This window comes from Anser anser, assembly GCF_964211835.1.
Source record: "Anser anser genome assembly, chromosome: Z".
NCBI classification, from domain to species: Eukaryota; Metazoa; Chordata; class Aves; order Anseriformes; family Anatidae; genus Anser; species Anser anser.
Window position 1 is genome coordinate 53242500 of NC_139723.1, and position 14945 is coordinate 53257444.

At 36.5% G+C, this 14945-nt stretch overlaps 1 protein-coding gene across 4 annotated transcripts in view; it reads left to right on the top strand.

The window, feature by feature from the left end:
• The window catches only part of TTC39B (tetratricopeptide repeat domain 39B), a 76557-nt gene extending 62427 nt beyond the window's left edge, over nucleotides 1-14130 (top strand). For all 4 annotated transcript variants that reach the window (XM_083817122.1, XM_083817124.1, XM_083817125.1 and 1 more), the window contains 3 exons: nucleotides 4232-4349; nucleotides 8788-8904; nucleotides 9975-14130. In XM_083817122.1, coding sequence (XP_083673248.1) covers nucleotides 4232-4349; nucleotides 8788-8904; nucleotides 9975-10071 — 332 coding nt within the window. In that variant the 3' untranslated portion in view covers nucleotides 10072-14130. The remainder of the gene's footprint in view (nucleotides 1-4231; nucleotides 4350-8787; nucleotides 8905-9974) is intronic.
• Nucleotides 14131-14945: the final 815 nt, after the last annotated feature.

A 14945-nucleotide genomic window follows, 5' to 3' on the forward strand; every position in this document is an offset into this window, starting at 1 on the left:
TGGAAATAAGCTAGTAAGAAATGTTGACATTTTTCTTTGCTTCTGTCTTAGAAATGTTCTGTTGGTGACTTGGACAATGTGCTATTAAATCTGGTATGAAAATTTTGGAGCTTCTTAAACTTTAGTGCTGATTCCTCGGTATGCCCTTTATCAAGCTTGATTAATGCTAGGGGAGAATATACAAAACTCAAGAATTTGAGACTATTACTTACATAACTTAACTGAATCTTACTAAGACATTACAGTCTCAGAGAATGTCCTTAGACTATAACCCACTAATTTTTTAAATGCCTGAAAAATACTTTTGCTGAACCAGTTTATACCATACTTTAGCTGTACTACAGAGGACAAATACTGAGCAGGATATGACTAGGTATGAAAGAGAAGACAAAGTATTATGCATGATTCTGGTTTTTTAACATCTGCCAAAATCTAACATCTGGCAGCTGTAAAATAAAATGTATTTTTAATTAATAAGCTTTGACCATGGATTTAGATCTTGAAGTATAAGAAGCATAGATATTCAACATAATATGGAGTGTATCAGTCCATAACTTCATACTGGAACTTAATTTCCTTTAGGGATAAAGAAGTTGTGCTGTGGAAGTACATGGCATTATTTACTGTTCCTTAAATCAGGCATTGTCAGGTTGCTCCTGTTATCTATTATGTGAGCTTCTCAGCATATTTTTCCTTTGAATTCTTCTAAAATGAGTAATTACTAGCTCTTTAGTAATGATAATTCACAAGAGCAGTTTCTATTGAGCCCAGATTTTAGTCATACTTAGCAATAATTTAGAAAGTTAGTTTACCCACATTATTAAAACATGTAATGAGTTTTGGAAACACCAAATGTAGTATTAATTTACCCTGTTTACATCGATAACAACAGTATTCATGACTGAGTATCAAAACCTATTCAGTTTGTTATTAGCAAATAAAAATGCCCATTAAACATTTTTGCCAAAATATAGCTTTCCCCAAAGCATAGTATTCCAGTAAGGCCAAAGCAGTTGGAAATTGAATTTTGAACTGCATAATTATGAATATTCCCCAGTGCTGCAGGCCTGGTACAGTGTGAGGTGTTTTGTGCAAGACAGGAAATAGAAGCAATGAAATGTGCTTGCTAGTAAAGAAAATGAGAAGTAAGCACGCAAGAAAACTGATAGTAATAGTAATCTTAAATGTTACAGTTTTATTTTATTCCAAAGTATACAAGAAAAGAGAAGCATCTTTTAAGTAAATGACAAAATGGTATGAAATATGCTGCCGTTGTCTCATAGCTAAGTATGTAGTTTTCAGATAAAGCAAACATGACAACTGGATTGCAGTGAGAGGAGAGGTGCTCTGTTTTTCTTTTTTTTTGTTGCCAAATTAAAACCAAGATGTAGCAAAATGCAAGACACCTGCAAATAAATTATGCTGCCATGAATTCTGTGCAAAGAATGCTGGCAGAAGCTGTAGGGAATCTGGAGATCTTTTATCCAGAGGTTTGTGTTATGACTATCTAATCAGTTAGAACAGTGAAGTAAATTTACCGTCAAATTCCTAGGCAGAGATGCTCAAGATATCAACGTAAAAGGAGTAGAATAAAACAATTGCAATAGCACTGAAATAGAAATAGGTAGATGATTGGAGAAGGTGTAGAAGATATTTATCGCTAAAGGAACTGATAAATTCCTTCAGAAGAGAAAGCAGCTGAAAAATGTTTTAGGATCTACACATCCATAAAGGCAGAGGAGAAACTGAATGGTCTGTTCAGTTGTGGTTACTTTGTTACTTTAAGATTCTTGAAATCACTGGTGCGACTTCTTTTTAAACAACTAGATGGTAGAGAATCATGGGTGAGGATCCTTTTTATGAATACACCTCAAATGAAAGGGTCATTCAGGATGAGGTTGCGTTCTGTCAGTGAGATACATTCCTGCATGGCAAAATGAGCTTAGTTACACTATCCAAACAAACCAAGAAGTCCAAAGGAGTCAGACTGTGTATCCAGAGCTGCTTTTCTGAGTTGCTGATGCATTAAAAATAAAGCTGAGGTATGTCTCTATAGTATTTAGATGGTGGTTTAATTTCTTGTAAAAAGCATATGTTTTTATATAGCTGAAAATGAGTGTGTCTATTATAAGTATTATGAAAATCTGAATTTCATTCTGCTCGGACTAACTGGTAGTATTTTGGCCTTAGATTGTCATATAAAATATTTAATCAGCACTTGGAAATCTGTGGTTAACAGCAGATAGAATAAATAATTCACTAGTGCTTCAAAATAATATTCCTTTTTAAATACATTATGTTTTTCTCATGGAAACTTGCAGATTACAGATACAATGTAATTCTGAAACAAAGTTTTTTTTGTGCTTTTGTTGTAATAATTACAATGAAATACAGTTTCGTTCTGTACTTTCCATCTGTGTGCCTGATGAACTTTTAAAGGTATGGAGTCAAACAAAATAAAGGCACTGATTACCAGAATTGCTGCTGAATTGAGACCCAGAGGCAAAATGAGGCAAGGATACAATATTATTTTAAAAGACAATTGTCAGTACTAGATAGCTTTAAAGGACTACTAAGGTGCTGTTACAAAAAAAAAAAAAAAGTAGGTTAATTATACACAGAGGTCATGTAGGGATTGAGACTTCTCAGAGTGAGCTGTTGATACTACATTTGGTTCATGTAAACAGGCACAGCAAGGAATCTGTCAGGGACTGAAAATGGTTGTAGAGAATATTGAAAATATTGATGACAGAAGGAGCAGGATGAAACACTTTAGAAATCATCTTTTCCTCAGGATTTCTGTGTATTGTATTTTTGCACAGTTGGGTCATTTCCAAAATATAAAAAGGATTTTTAATGTTAAAAAAAAATTATTCCTATGGTTATCTTGTATGTTTCATAATAATGATAATATTTCCTCCGGTACAGGGTACTGCAGGAATATGTGTCTTACACATTTATTGCCAAGGATCTCTGTTTTAAATTGGCCTGTTTATTTACTGTCATTGTTACAGTAATTTAGCTTACCATCTTTTCTTCCTCTGGGACATGTCAGGGAGTTGAAAAAAATGGTAAAGGCTGGCAAGCTTTTACTGACATTAATGCTTATCCCCAGTCATTTTGGGGAATGAGACCTTTAGGAGATAACCATATAAATCTAGTACTTTATCTAGTAAAGTGGGCTAGAGGAATGCAAAATACTCATCCCTTCTGGTTCTACCTGTCACTAAAAGTACAGTCTGTTAGTTGTTATCTGTAGAGACTTTCTGGGTTTAAACACAGACAGGAATATGCCTGAATGTAGTGGGAAAGCACTTCGTGGAGTCCTAAGATGCTCTAGTCTTGCGTCTTTCAGAACTGTTTATGTAGGATTTTTTGGCAGACTATTTAAAAAAAAAAGTGACCTTAGAGATCTGGTAATTAGTTGTAAACAACACGATCTGAAGGGAGGTTGTTTTGCTTCCTGAATTGTTAATGTATGTGCAGCCATCTGTCTATCCATATGTGTTTCCTTTCTTTTTCTTCCCTACACCTCGCAAAGATATAAACTGAAGCTACAAAAAAGGACCACACTCGTTAAGGCTACATTTCTTAATTATTTTATAGAAGCCCTTTCATCTCGTATTTTTAGTCCTATTGAACATAAAACTTCCGTGAATTTTCCAAGTGAACATTTGTAATTGTTAGAGATGATGCAAATACTAACAAAGATGGTTTCTTGAATTTCTGTTGTAGTATTATGTTTCCTAAGAGAGATGTGGGAATGAATCGCAGGGTATTCTTGGGCTTTTCACAGTACTGGTGCTGCTGGAGTTCTGCCAGTACTTTGGAACAGTGGAAGCTTTTAAGATAATACGATGTAAAGGAGGTTTCAGTCTCAATGCAGGTTTTCTTTTCTGTTTTAGATGTTAAATGTATAGAAGTCTTTAAATTGTGCCAGATTATGCCCACTTTGTACTGACTTCCTGATTTAGAAGACTGGGGAACAACTGGATGTTTAGATTTCTTCTTTCCTCTTCTTAGTCTCTATCCTTAAAGAGAAAGATACAAATGCTGTGAACATATCCTCTCTAGTAAGCAATGTTTAAAATTGTGCCTGTAGATTATGTGTCGATGTACAGAACTCTGAGAAGCAAACCTCTGAGTCTGAGTATATATTCACTACTGAAAAACTTTACCTTTTCATGATGATGTCTTCAAATTGTTTGATGTATTTCGCTTTTACTTTTAGACCACAGTGAATACTATATGGATGACATGTGCATGTTGCAGCTACTGAAGGGTCTCTGCCTTAAACACTTGGGAAGACTCATGCAAGCTGAACTGTGTTTCAATCAAGTAATTCAAAGGTAAAAATAATAGAAATAAACTTTTCACTTTTATTTTGTAGGTTTGGGTGAAATTTGATATTTTTGCAGAAGCCTTCACATTAGAATTTTAAATAATTAAACTTTAACATCCTGCTAAGGAGCTGGAATTAAAATAGTTCTGAAAGTAGTTGGAGGACCACAAAACTTTACCATTATTTTTCTACAGCAATTTAACATTATATAGCTTTTATATACATAGGATGTGTTTTAGACCACATAAATCAGACTGACAGGTAATGCATTTATATATATACATTTGTAATTAGTATTTTTATATTTGAAGAACTATCAATATAAGTGAAGGTAATTCGTGTGGATTTATTGGTTGTTTCAGTATTCAGTGCTTCATGAGTTAACACTACCTTTAGATGAGAAATTACTGAAGTTGTTGCTATTTTCAGTTGAAAATTTTAGTTTCTTGTGTTATGGATTTATTAAATATTTTAGGTGTCAGATCAATTTCTACTACAATATTTTTTCTTTCTGTAACATTGAGTCATATATTGATTGTGAGCTTCTTGGAATTTTTAAAGTAGTTAGGCTGAAAAAATGTTATTTTACAATGTTCACACCATTTTTCTAATCAATAATAATCTATAAAAAATTACTTTCTTTCAAAGGAGTATGTTACCTATGATTCTAGTAGGTGTTGCAGCTTTCTTGCCAGCAGGCCTTCTCTTGCCATTTGTATAGATCCCAAGAGTGTTTGGTCAAACACTTTGCAAGTTACATTGTAGTGGCTTTTGATGGTTACAGGTTTTCTGAAAGTCTCTCTCCAAAGGCAGTTGACACTGTGGAGACTTCTAGGGTTGAGACACCTCAAAAACTGTCAGACAACAATTCTTTAAAAAGAAGATGTTTTGGATGGGGAGGAGGATTTTTCTGGTAAATTAAAGATCTGAGTTTTGGTTAGCTTCAGTCTCTACATTTGTTGGGCTACTACAGCACATTAAGACTGTTTGTCATATAAGCAGTCTCCCTGCTTTAAAGACATGCTTTCTACGCATCAAAGCTTGCCTTGGTGGACGAAACACCTCTAGAAGTGTTGTTCTCAAAATGTCGAGACTTGTTCATTGCAAACTTTTTTGTTCTGAGAAATTGTTTGATATTATGTTATCTAGATAAGAATTGAAGAGTTGATTGTAAAGGACATAGGAAAGGCCAAGGTACTCAGTGCCTTATTCACCTCATTCTGTACTCGCGAGATGAATCTTCAGGAATTCCACATCCCTGAAATCTGTAGGAAAGTCTAGAATAAGAAAAACTTTCTCTTGGTGGAGGAAGGTCAGGTTAGGAAACAATAAACAAGCTGGGCATGCATGTGACCATCTCAACTGAACGTACCTAATGGGACCTAATGGTATATATTCATGAGTGATGAGGGAACTGGCCAATGTTCAAAGAATCACAGAATGGTTGAGGCTAGAAGGGACCTACAGACATCATCTAGTCCAGAATGCTCAAGCAGGGTAAATGTTATTCAAAGATAAATATTATTTATCTTTGAAAAGTCATGGCAACTGGGGGAGGTTCCTGAGGACCATAAGAAAGCAAAGGCCACCGCTATATTCAAGAAGGGGAAGGAGGAAGCTTGGGATAACTACAGACCAGTCAGTTTCACATCAGGCCCTGGAAAGTTGGAGAAGATAATTCTGGAAACCATTTCAAAATGCATGAAGGTGATCAGGAATAGTCAGCATAGGTTTATGAATCATGCTTAACCCTCCTTATAGTCTTCTACAACGAGATTACTGGCTCAGTAGACAAGGGGAAAGCAGTGCATGGTTATCTCCAGTTTAGAAAGGCTTTTGACACAGTTGCCCATAATAGCATCGTAGAGAAGCTGTTGAAGTCTGGACAGGATAAGGGGGCAGCAGGGTGGATTGAAAACTGGCTGAACTGTTGCATTCTGAAGGCTGCAAAGAGCAGCATGAAGTCAGCTGGAGGCCAGTCATCAGTAGAATATTGCACGGTTCAACACTGGTGCCAGCGCTGTTTAACATATTTTTAAGGACCTGGATGTTGGGACAGAGTGCACCCTCTGCAAATACGTAGATGGTACAAAAGTGGGAGGAGGGTGTGCTGCCATTCTGAGCAACCTGGACAGGTGTACTGGGTTTGGCTGGGATGGAGTTTTCTTTTCCCACAGCAGCCCATGTAGTGCTGTGCTTTGTGCTTACAGCTAGAACGGTGTTGATGCCACACCAATGGTTTTGTTGTTACTTAGCAGTGCTCCACAACATCCAGACTGGCTCTCCATTGCTGGCCCCACCAAAAGACATTAGGCTGGAGGTGTTGGGAGGATGTCACCAGGACAGCTGACGTGAAATGACCAAAGGGATATTCCATAGTGTATGGCATCATGCTTAGCAGTAAAAGCAGGGAAAGGAGAAGATGGGGCCCTTGTTGTGAAAGCATTTGTGCTCCTGAGCAACCACTATGTTTACTGTTTCCCAAGGGACGGCAGAACATGGACGGCTAGCTGATGGAAATTAGTAAATAACTGTTTTCTCCCTTTGCTTTTGCCCTGCCTTTGCTTTTTTTTTCTTTCTTTCTTTTTTTTTTTCTTTTCCCCTTCCATTAAACTGCTCCTTATCTCAACCCATGAGCCTTTTTTCATCATATTTTCTCCCCCGGTTCTTTTGTGGAGGTGGAGTGAGAGAGCGATGTAGCCAGCTTGGCTGTCTACCAGTGTGAAAACACTATGACATGCTAGAGAAATGGGCTGACAGCAACCCCATGAAGTTCAGCAAAAGGAAGTGACAAGCTCTGCCCCTGGTGAGGAATAACTCAGTGACACAGCTGGGGGCAGCATGACTGGAAAGCAGCTTGTCAGTAAAAGCCCTGGGGAGCCTGCACATCATGGTCAACCCCAAGTTGACAGTGAGCCAGCAATGTGCCTTATCAATGGGTTGAATTAGGAAGAGTGTCATCAGCAGGTGATCCTTCCTCCCTACTTAGTGCTGGTGAGGCCACATCTAGATTACTGAGTCCAGTTCAGGGCGTCCCAGTACAAGAGAGACATGATCATACCAGAGCAAGTCCAGCAAAGGACTACAAACACAGTTAAGAGACAGGAGCATCTGTCATATGAGAAAAGGTTGAGAGAGCTAAGACTGTTCAACCTGGAGAAGAGAAGGTGGGGAGCAGGGGGCTTGGAAGGGTCATCTGTATAAATCACATAATCATAGAATATCCTGAATTGGAAAGGACCCGTGAGGATCATTGAGTCCAACTCCTGGCTCCAAACAGGACCACCCGAAAATCAGACCAAGTGTCTGAGAGTGTTGTCCAAACACTTCTCGAACTCCAGCAGGCTCAGTGCTGTGAACGCTGCCCTGGGGAGCCTGTCCCAGTGCCCGACCACCCTCTGGGTGCAGAACCTTTCCCTGACACCCAGCCTGACCCTCCCCTGTCCCAGCCCCATGCCGTTCCCTCGGGTCCTGTCGCTGCCCCCAGAGAGCAGAGCTCAGCGCCTGCCCCTCCGCTCCCCTCGTGAGGGAGCTGCAGGCCGCCATGAGGCCTCCCCTCAGCCTGCTCTGCTCTGGGCTGAGCAAACCAAGGGACCTCACCTGATCCTCATACGTCTTGCCCTCTAGACCATAAATAAATAAATTATCAATACCTGAAGGGAATGTGTGTGTTTTTTTTTAATTTATTTATTAAAAAAAAAAAAAAAGGAACCAAACTTTTCTCAGTGGTACACAGTGGCAGGAAGAGAGGTAATAGGTGTGAACTGAAATACAGGAAATATTGTTTAAACATAAGAAGAAACTTGTTTTATTGTGAAGTTGGTCAATCACTGACCCAACTTGCTCAGACAGTGGAGATTTTCAGAACCTAACTGGACACAGTCCTGAGCAGGTTTCTATTGTTGACCCTGCTTTGAGGACAGTATTGGACTAGATGATCTCCAGAGATGCCTTCCAGTCACCATGATTCTAAGGATTTCTTACACTGAAGAAAAACTGAATTTCTGTATTTCTTTGCTGATTTGTTCAGGCAAGCTTAGGAATGAAGATCTCAATTTTGTTTGCAGGAACAAAGCATTTTTTTACACTGCAAGACTTAATGATGTTTTTGATCTTGTGTCATCTTTTTGTTCCTTTTTTTTGAACTGTAAGTTTCATAATAGGGTTCTTGTCCTGAGAGTATGTTCATGGTAGCTTGGGTAACACAACACAGTACAAGTAATAACTAGCAATGAATAAATCTTTGCTTGTATAACATCACATTGGTATTATTTTATGCTCACTGCTTACAAGTTTAATTGATATGCACAGTGTCAACTGGTAAAGAAGTTCCAGAGTGTTTTCTGTGATCATGTGCTTCTGCAGGTAGTGATTGCATTTAAAAGTTAAATGACCACTTGAGAAAATGTTGTAATTAACCATTCTTTATTTTTATGATTTCCTAGTGAGAAGCAAATAAAATATGATAGCTATTTGGTGCCATTCACCATGTATGAATTGGGTCTTCTGTACAAACAACAGGATGAGAGGGAAAAAGCAGTAAGATACATAGAAACTGCAAAGTAAGTGGATTTTTTGTTGTTGTTTCAACCTGCAGATTAACGGAGTAAATTTATTAATGAGGACTTTTTTTTCCCTGCCAGCCCCCTGCCAAAATAGAATTAATTATAAATCTGTGTTCTTAAGTTAAAAAAAAGTTCAGTTTTACAGTTACAGTCTGTGGTACTACTTCAGGCATTGTGGAATAGACAACATCAAACAACAGAGACTATGAAAGGAAAATATTTTCTTTTAAATTAGTGTTTGGAAATGCTGAGGCTCTTTGTATGATAGGAAAGGGCTGGGCTCCTCTGCAGGTGTGGGATGGAGCTGGAGGATCCAGAGAAGGGATTAATAGCACCTGCATGTCAGAGAGCAGCTGTGGGGCTTGTATATGCTGCAATAAAAGTGTTGATGAGAATAGGTTAAAAGCTAGTACAGTTCTGACCACCTCCCCTTTTCCTTTTACATCCTGTTGCAGAAGAGTGGTAGAGAGCAAATCTTACTGTAGTGCAGCATGTACATTGTAGTAGGAGATGTAATTTGACCCTTTTATGTATAGAGAAATACACCAATCATGCAGTAGTCTTCTAAACGTAGATTAGAAAGAACAGCCTCCTAAAATGCTTTTTAGAAACATAATAGCTCTTCGCTTTTTTTGTTTGTTTGTCTCACATGCTTTGGTTTCTTTGTTGTTTTATTACACTGGCTGAGTTCTTTTCTGAAGTTGGGATTATATTTGCAGCTAACATTCGTTTCAGTATTTTTTTAGTTTGTCTTTTCATAGCAGACTTCTGTAATTGAGAGGATGGTTGAAGGATCAAAATAAGTGAAAGAGACATTAAGACATGGCTGTAGTTTAGCAGGATATGTAATTGTTATTACTGGTATAGATCTCTGCTCTGTTTATGGAGAAGACTTTAAATGCCATCAGAAGACTTTAATTCATCTCTGTATCAACTTCTCTTTCCTGTGGAATGAGTAAAGACTGTTAACTCTGGTACTTCAGTGAATGTATGAAATAGAAATAATCCAGGTCAAAAATGTTTTTCTTAGAGCTTTATAGCTGATAAAGCAACTTTATTGTTTGCAGAAACAACTACAAAGAATACTCCATGGAGTCCAGGCTGCACTTCAGGATTCATGCAGCACTTGACAGCTTGAAAGTGTCGCCTGCTTCAACACCTTGAATGAGGAGGGATGCTTTTCATGCACACAACGCATACAATAGTCTACACAATGTTTTTGCAATCTTTTTTAAATCTTTGAAAAGAAACAATAATGATTATTTTCTGTCATCTCTGATTTGATGTATGTCATTCCTTTTGACTGTTCTTTTTCTGTATGGCTCATATACTATATCTACTTGATACTTTAAATAATACCTTATATTTTGTTTGATAAAAATAATTTAATATTTGACTTGATGGGGGATATTTAAAAAACAGTTGATGGTGCAATAAAGTTTTAATTCAAACACTTTATTTTTTTATATGAAAACAGATGCTGGCTATGCAGTGGAACTTGTGATAATTTCAGCCTTTTGTGAAGGTTTGATTTTCTGCAGTACACTTGAGACCTTTTTGCCTCTGGAACAACAATGCAATGGCAGCAGATAACCTTCACCCATATTTGGCGTACCATATTCTGAAATTTGTGTTCCAGAGGAAAAAAATCATCATCTTTAACTTAATTTCATTTTGGGAACAAAATGAATTTGTCCGAAGTGCAATATTTTTATTGTATCTTTTAAGGTAATGTTAAGCAGAGCTACAGGTGTAAAATCTCTGCAGCTCTATTTCACTTGAAATAAGAGGTCACAGGGGACATGTCTCAGTCACAGAGAAGCAGGGCTACTAGGGACATTACAAGGTCATCTATTCTGTATTACTGCCCTAAGGCAGAATCAAGCCTTATGTTATTCCTCACAGGTACTTGTTTAAATCGTTTAATAACCAAAAAGCAAACGGACTAAAACAACGAAAAAACAAAACAAAAACTTCCATTGAGAGGGATTTTGCAATTTACACAAGCAGTGTTTCCCAGTGCTTTATTATTTCTACTGGGATTTTTTTCCTGGTGGCTACCCCAAATAATTCTTGGCACAACTGAAACCTACTTCCTGTCTTCCCTGTCGTGGATCTGAGGAATGGCTTGTTCTTTTCCTTTTTTGAAGCAGTCTTTTAATTTGAAGACTGTCTCTCACGTTGGTCATCTTGTTTCTTGGCTTCCAACCAAAACAAATAAACTTGCAGAATTTAATTATTAATTATTTTTAATAAACAAATAAACGTGCAAAATTTAATTATTTTCCTGATCTATAGGAATAATTGATATTAATGCAAATTGTGCATCAAAACTGAATTCACTTTTAAACTTAAAAAATGTGTTAAAATGTACTAAATGAGTTAAAAAAATGTGCATCTTCTAACCATAGCTTTCTACCAAAAAGTATGTAGGAAAATACATATATTTATACATTTCTATATAGTTTTGTTTTCCTGTTAATATGTGGACAGCATTATCAGATTTAATTTCCCAATTCATTATTAATACTTCTGCAGGTTTTGCTCGTGATTTATTTATAACTAAGAATATGCATGATATACTGAACACTTCACAAGTTTTCCAGAGGTAGTTGATGCCCTGTGCCTCTCAGTGTTCAAGAGGCATTTGGACAGTGCCCTCAAAAGTATGCTTTAACTTTTGGTTAGCCCTGAAGAGTTCAGGCCATTGGACTTGATGGATTTTGTAGGCCCCTTCCAACCAAACCTGTCCTGTCCTATCCTATCCTATCCTATCCTATCCTATCCTATCCTATCCTATCCTATCCTATCCTATCCTATCCTATCCTATCCTATCCTATCCTATCCCACTAACTATTCAGGCACAAGTTTTTTGCAAAACCTGCCAATCTCCATACTTTAGTATGTTTGTTTCCCCATGGTAAATTCGTAGTCGTTATGCTCCTGTATATGGTTCTCTGTCCTCAACTCCCACCCCAGAGAAAATGGAACAAAAGAAGTAGGTGAAAAGCCTCTCTTCAGTAAATGAGTGACAGTAAAGTTCCTAATTAATCAGTCAATCTGATGTAAATGCTATAGATGACTAAGAACACAGCCTTCTTTTAAGTCTTTTATGATTTTATAAATGAGTGATTTAGTTGCATGTAAATGCAGGTGAAGTATGAGATTTAAAATTTTTTTTAAAAACATCACTGAAGACTAACATATGCCACCACCTGACTTCTCTGACTCCGAGCCCTTTTATACATACCTGATTATAAATGACAGGCAGCAAAAATAAATTTCTGTATGTTATATTTTCAGACAATGATTTATTGGCCTATTTGGATATTTATGTGTTCATTTTAGGGTTATTTGTGATTCAGTCTGATTATTGGATTACAACAATCAAACGGGACCACTTCATTTTCTTCTGAAAGGTGGTGAAAACAATAGCTGGTGGAACTTCTATAGATTGTGTTTCATATAATAGTTCACTCCACTAAAGGATTAGAACAGGGACTACTGACTCAGGATGGAGCATGAAATAGTCTCTGATATCTTGTCATTGTGTAGTGTCTTATATTTAGTATTTTATGGGTGATTCGGAATAGAAATCAAAATGAGCAAAAAGTAAAAAATGAGCTTTCTTAGAAAATGATTTTTTGAAAGTCTAGTAAAAAATGTAGCACTGTACTTTTTTCACTGCTAATAATACTGACTACAGAGGTAAAAAAGAATTTTGTTTTCATCAGTTCAACCTTCCAAAGTCAATATCACACCCTGTGTATGTTAGTTTTCTTTGTCTCTTTCAGGATTCGCCTTTTTGCACTCATGCAGAGAAGAGGCATATCCACAAAAATCTGCAATATACTCTGTAGTGCTTTGATGCCCTGAGGTCCCCAGCCTAAGTTCTACTTACAGTCTATGTCCCTTTCTTTGCTGCTATTCCAAACTTGTTTGTTAGAATCTTGAGCAATCAGATTTTCATAGCTTTTTTCTGGGTATTTTTTTTAAAAGCTTATTAATGGTAGGAATATAAATGTGTGAGACTGACTTGTAACCCTTCATATAAGGTAGGTCTCAATAGATCTGTAAGAGATGCTTTGTCTTCCAAACACTGTGCATAGCTATGATCTGCTCCTACTTAGTGCATCATCGATGCAATAATATTTAGTACATTGTGTCTGAGTTAGGATAAGTGATTTGTGGATAAGAGTTTCAATGGAAAGTCTTATGTTATTTTTTTTTAATATCTGCTGCATACTGTACTGGGCCTTAAATACAACTATGATTTAGTTTTACTGTGCTTCAGAATCTTCACCTCACTTGCTCATGTTGTGTGGTAATTTTGCATTATGTGCTGAAACCTTGAAACCGAGCAAGGTTGAGCATTTACGTGAGACACTGTAATATCTGTTGATAATAGTAGGAATTATATTCAAGAACAAAGCTAAGGCCTTAGTTTAAGCAAGCAGGTCTGAACTTGCATAGTAATGTTATGACAAAGGTCATTCTGGTCTTACTGATGATAGATGGGTATATATTTTTTAAGGTGAGGAATAATAAAGCAGCTTGGCTATAAGACAAAGCTTCTCTTCAGTTAAGAATTGCCTACTTGGAAAATACTACAAAAATAACCTTGTCTGTGCATATCAGTCAAATGCTTAATCTGATGGGGAAGGATTATTATGTTATGATCTTTAAATACTAGTTCACCGCTTTAACAAAAATTGAAAGAAAATACACATTAAAAGAAAGCTGATTAAAGATTAAAGGTTGTGTTTCATATCTGTTCTAAAAGGTTGTATTTCATATCTGTTCTAAAACATACGTAGCAGCTGTTTTGAGCAAGAAAAATTTACAATAATTGGATCCTGCTATGTTTTCAAAATACCTTGACAACTAATGTATTAAAGAAGCCATTTCTTGTAACAAATCCAGCTTAACTTTGCAATTATTTTATTACTAATCCTTGTGTTTAATGTCCTTTGTTTCTGTATGTTCTTATATTGCATAGTTTAACAAAGAATGTTTATATTTGCACTGGTGGTGCAGTTTATTTCCTTCTAAACTGTTGAGGTTTGCACATGTTCATGTTTGTTACTTCTAAAGACAAGGTTAGAATAACGGACGATGAGTGATGAAGAAGTGTTTTTGGTCTTAAGAGCATGTAGAGATGTTCAGTTTGATGAACAGATTCTTTCTTCAAAGGAATAAATCACTTTTTATGCTTGTGCTACTGAATGCAACGTTTGGCACTGTATTCTTATTGTACATAACTTTCAGCTGAGATTTATCAACACAATATCAACAAAAAAAGCGTATACTTAAGTTTAAATATGCTATCATAGGCATATATCTCTAATACCTATCTTCCAATTTATCGAAGTGTAGTAGAAAATAAATAGTCTTTTGAAATGCATGTAGTAAATGTACAATAAAAAGCTACTTTAACTAGTCTTGATTTCTCACCAGAGACCAGATAATACCTTTAAATTACAGGAGTGAGTAATAATTAGTTCATTCTGTTACCAATTATGTCATTAAATTCAATGAGAACGAGACATAATATACCCATAGGAGCTTTTTAAAATCCCAGCATTAAAAACAGAGAGAATATGTTTTTTTACGTAGGTGCAGGACTTGATTTTTATAACATTCAGAAAAGTAAATGTTCAAAATTATTTTTTTTTCATGTGGTACATTTAAATGTTTCCACAGTTGTGTGTCATTTTAACTGATGTTTCTAACCAGTTAGGCCAACATTTTTGTCATGATTTGGATGGTAAGAGTTGTGATTATGGTTATCATCAGAACAGAGATAGTGGATGACTTACCCCAAAGAAAGGCAAAGAATGGAGATGCTCCTGCATATTTGTTGGTCTCTGAAAGGCACTAATCTACCCTCAATTTTTAGACATACCATAGTACAGAATAAAGCCTTCGTGGATAGATTAGAGTGCTTGCAACATACTGAGTAAAGATAGTTTTCTGAGTAGAAGAGGGAATAGAAAACACACTGAAGACTTGAGCCCAAAGATAGGAACTATATCAGC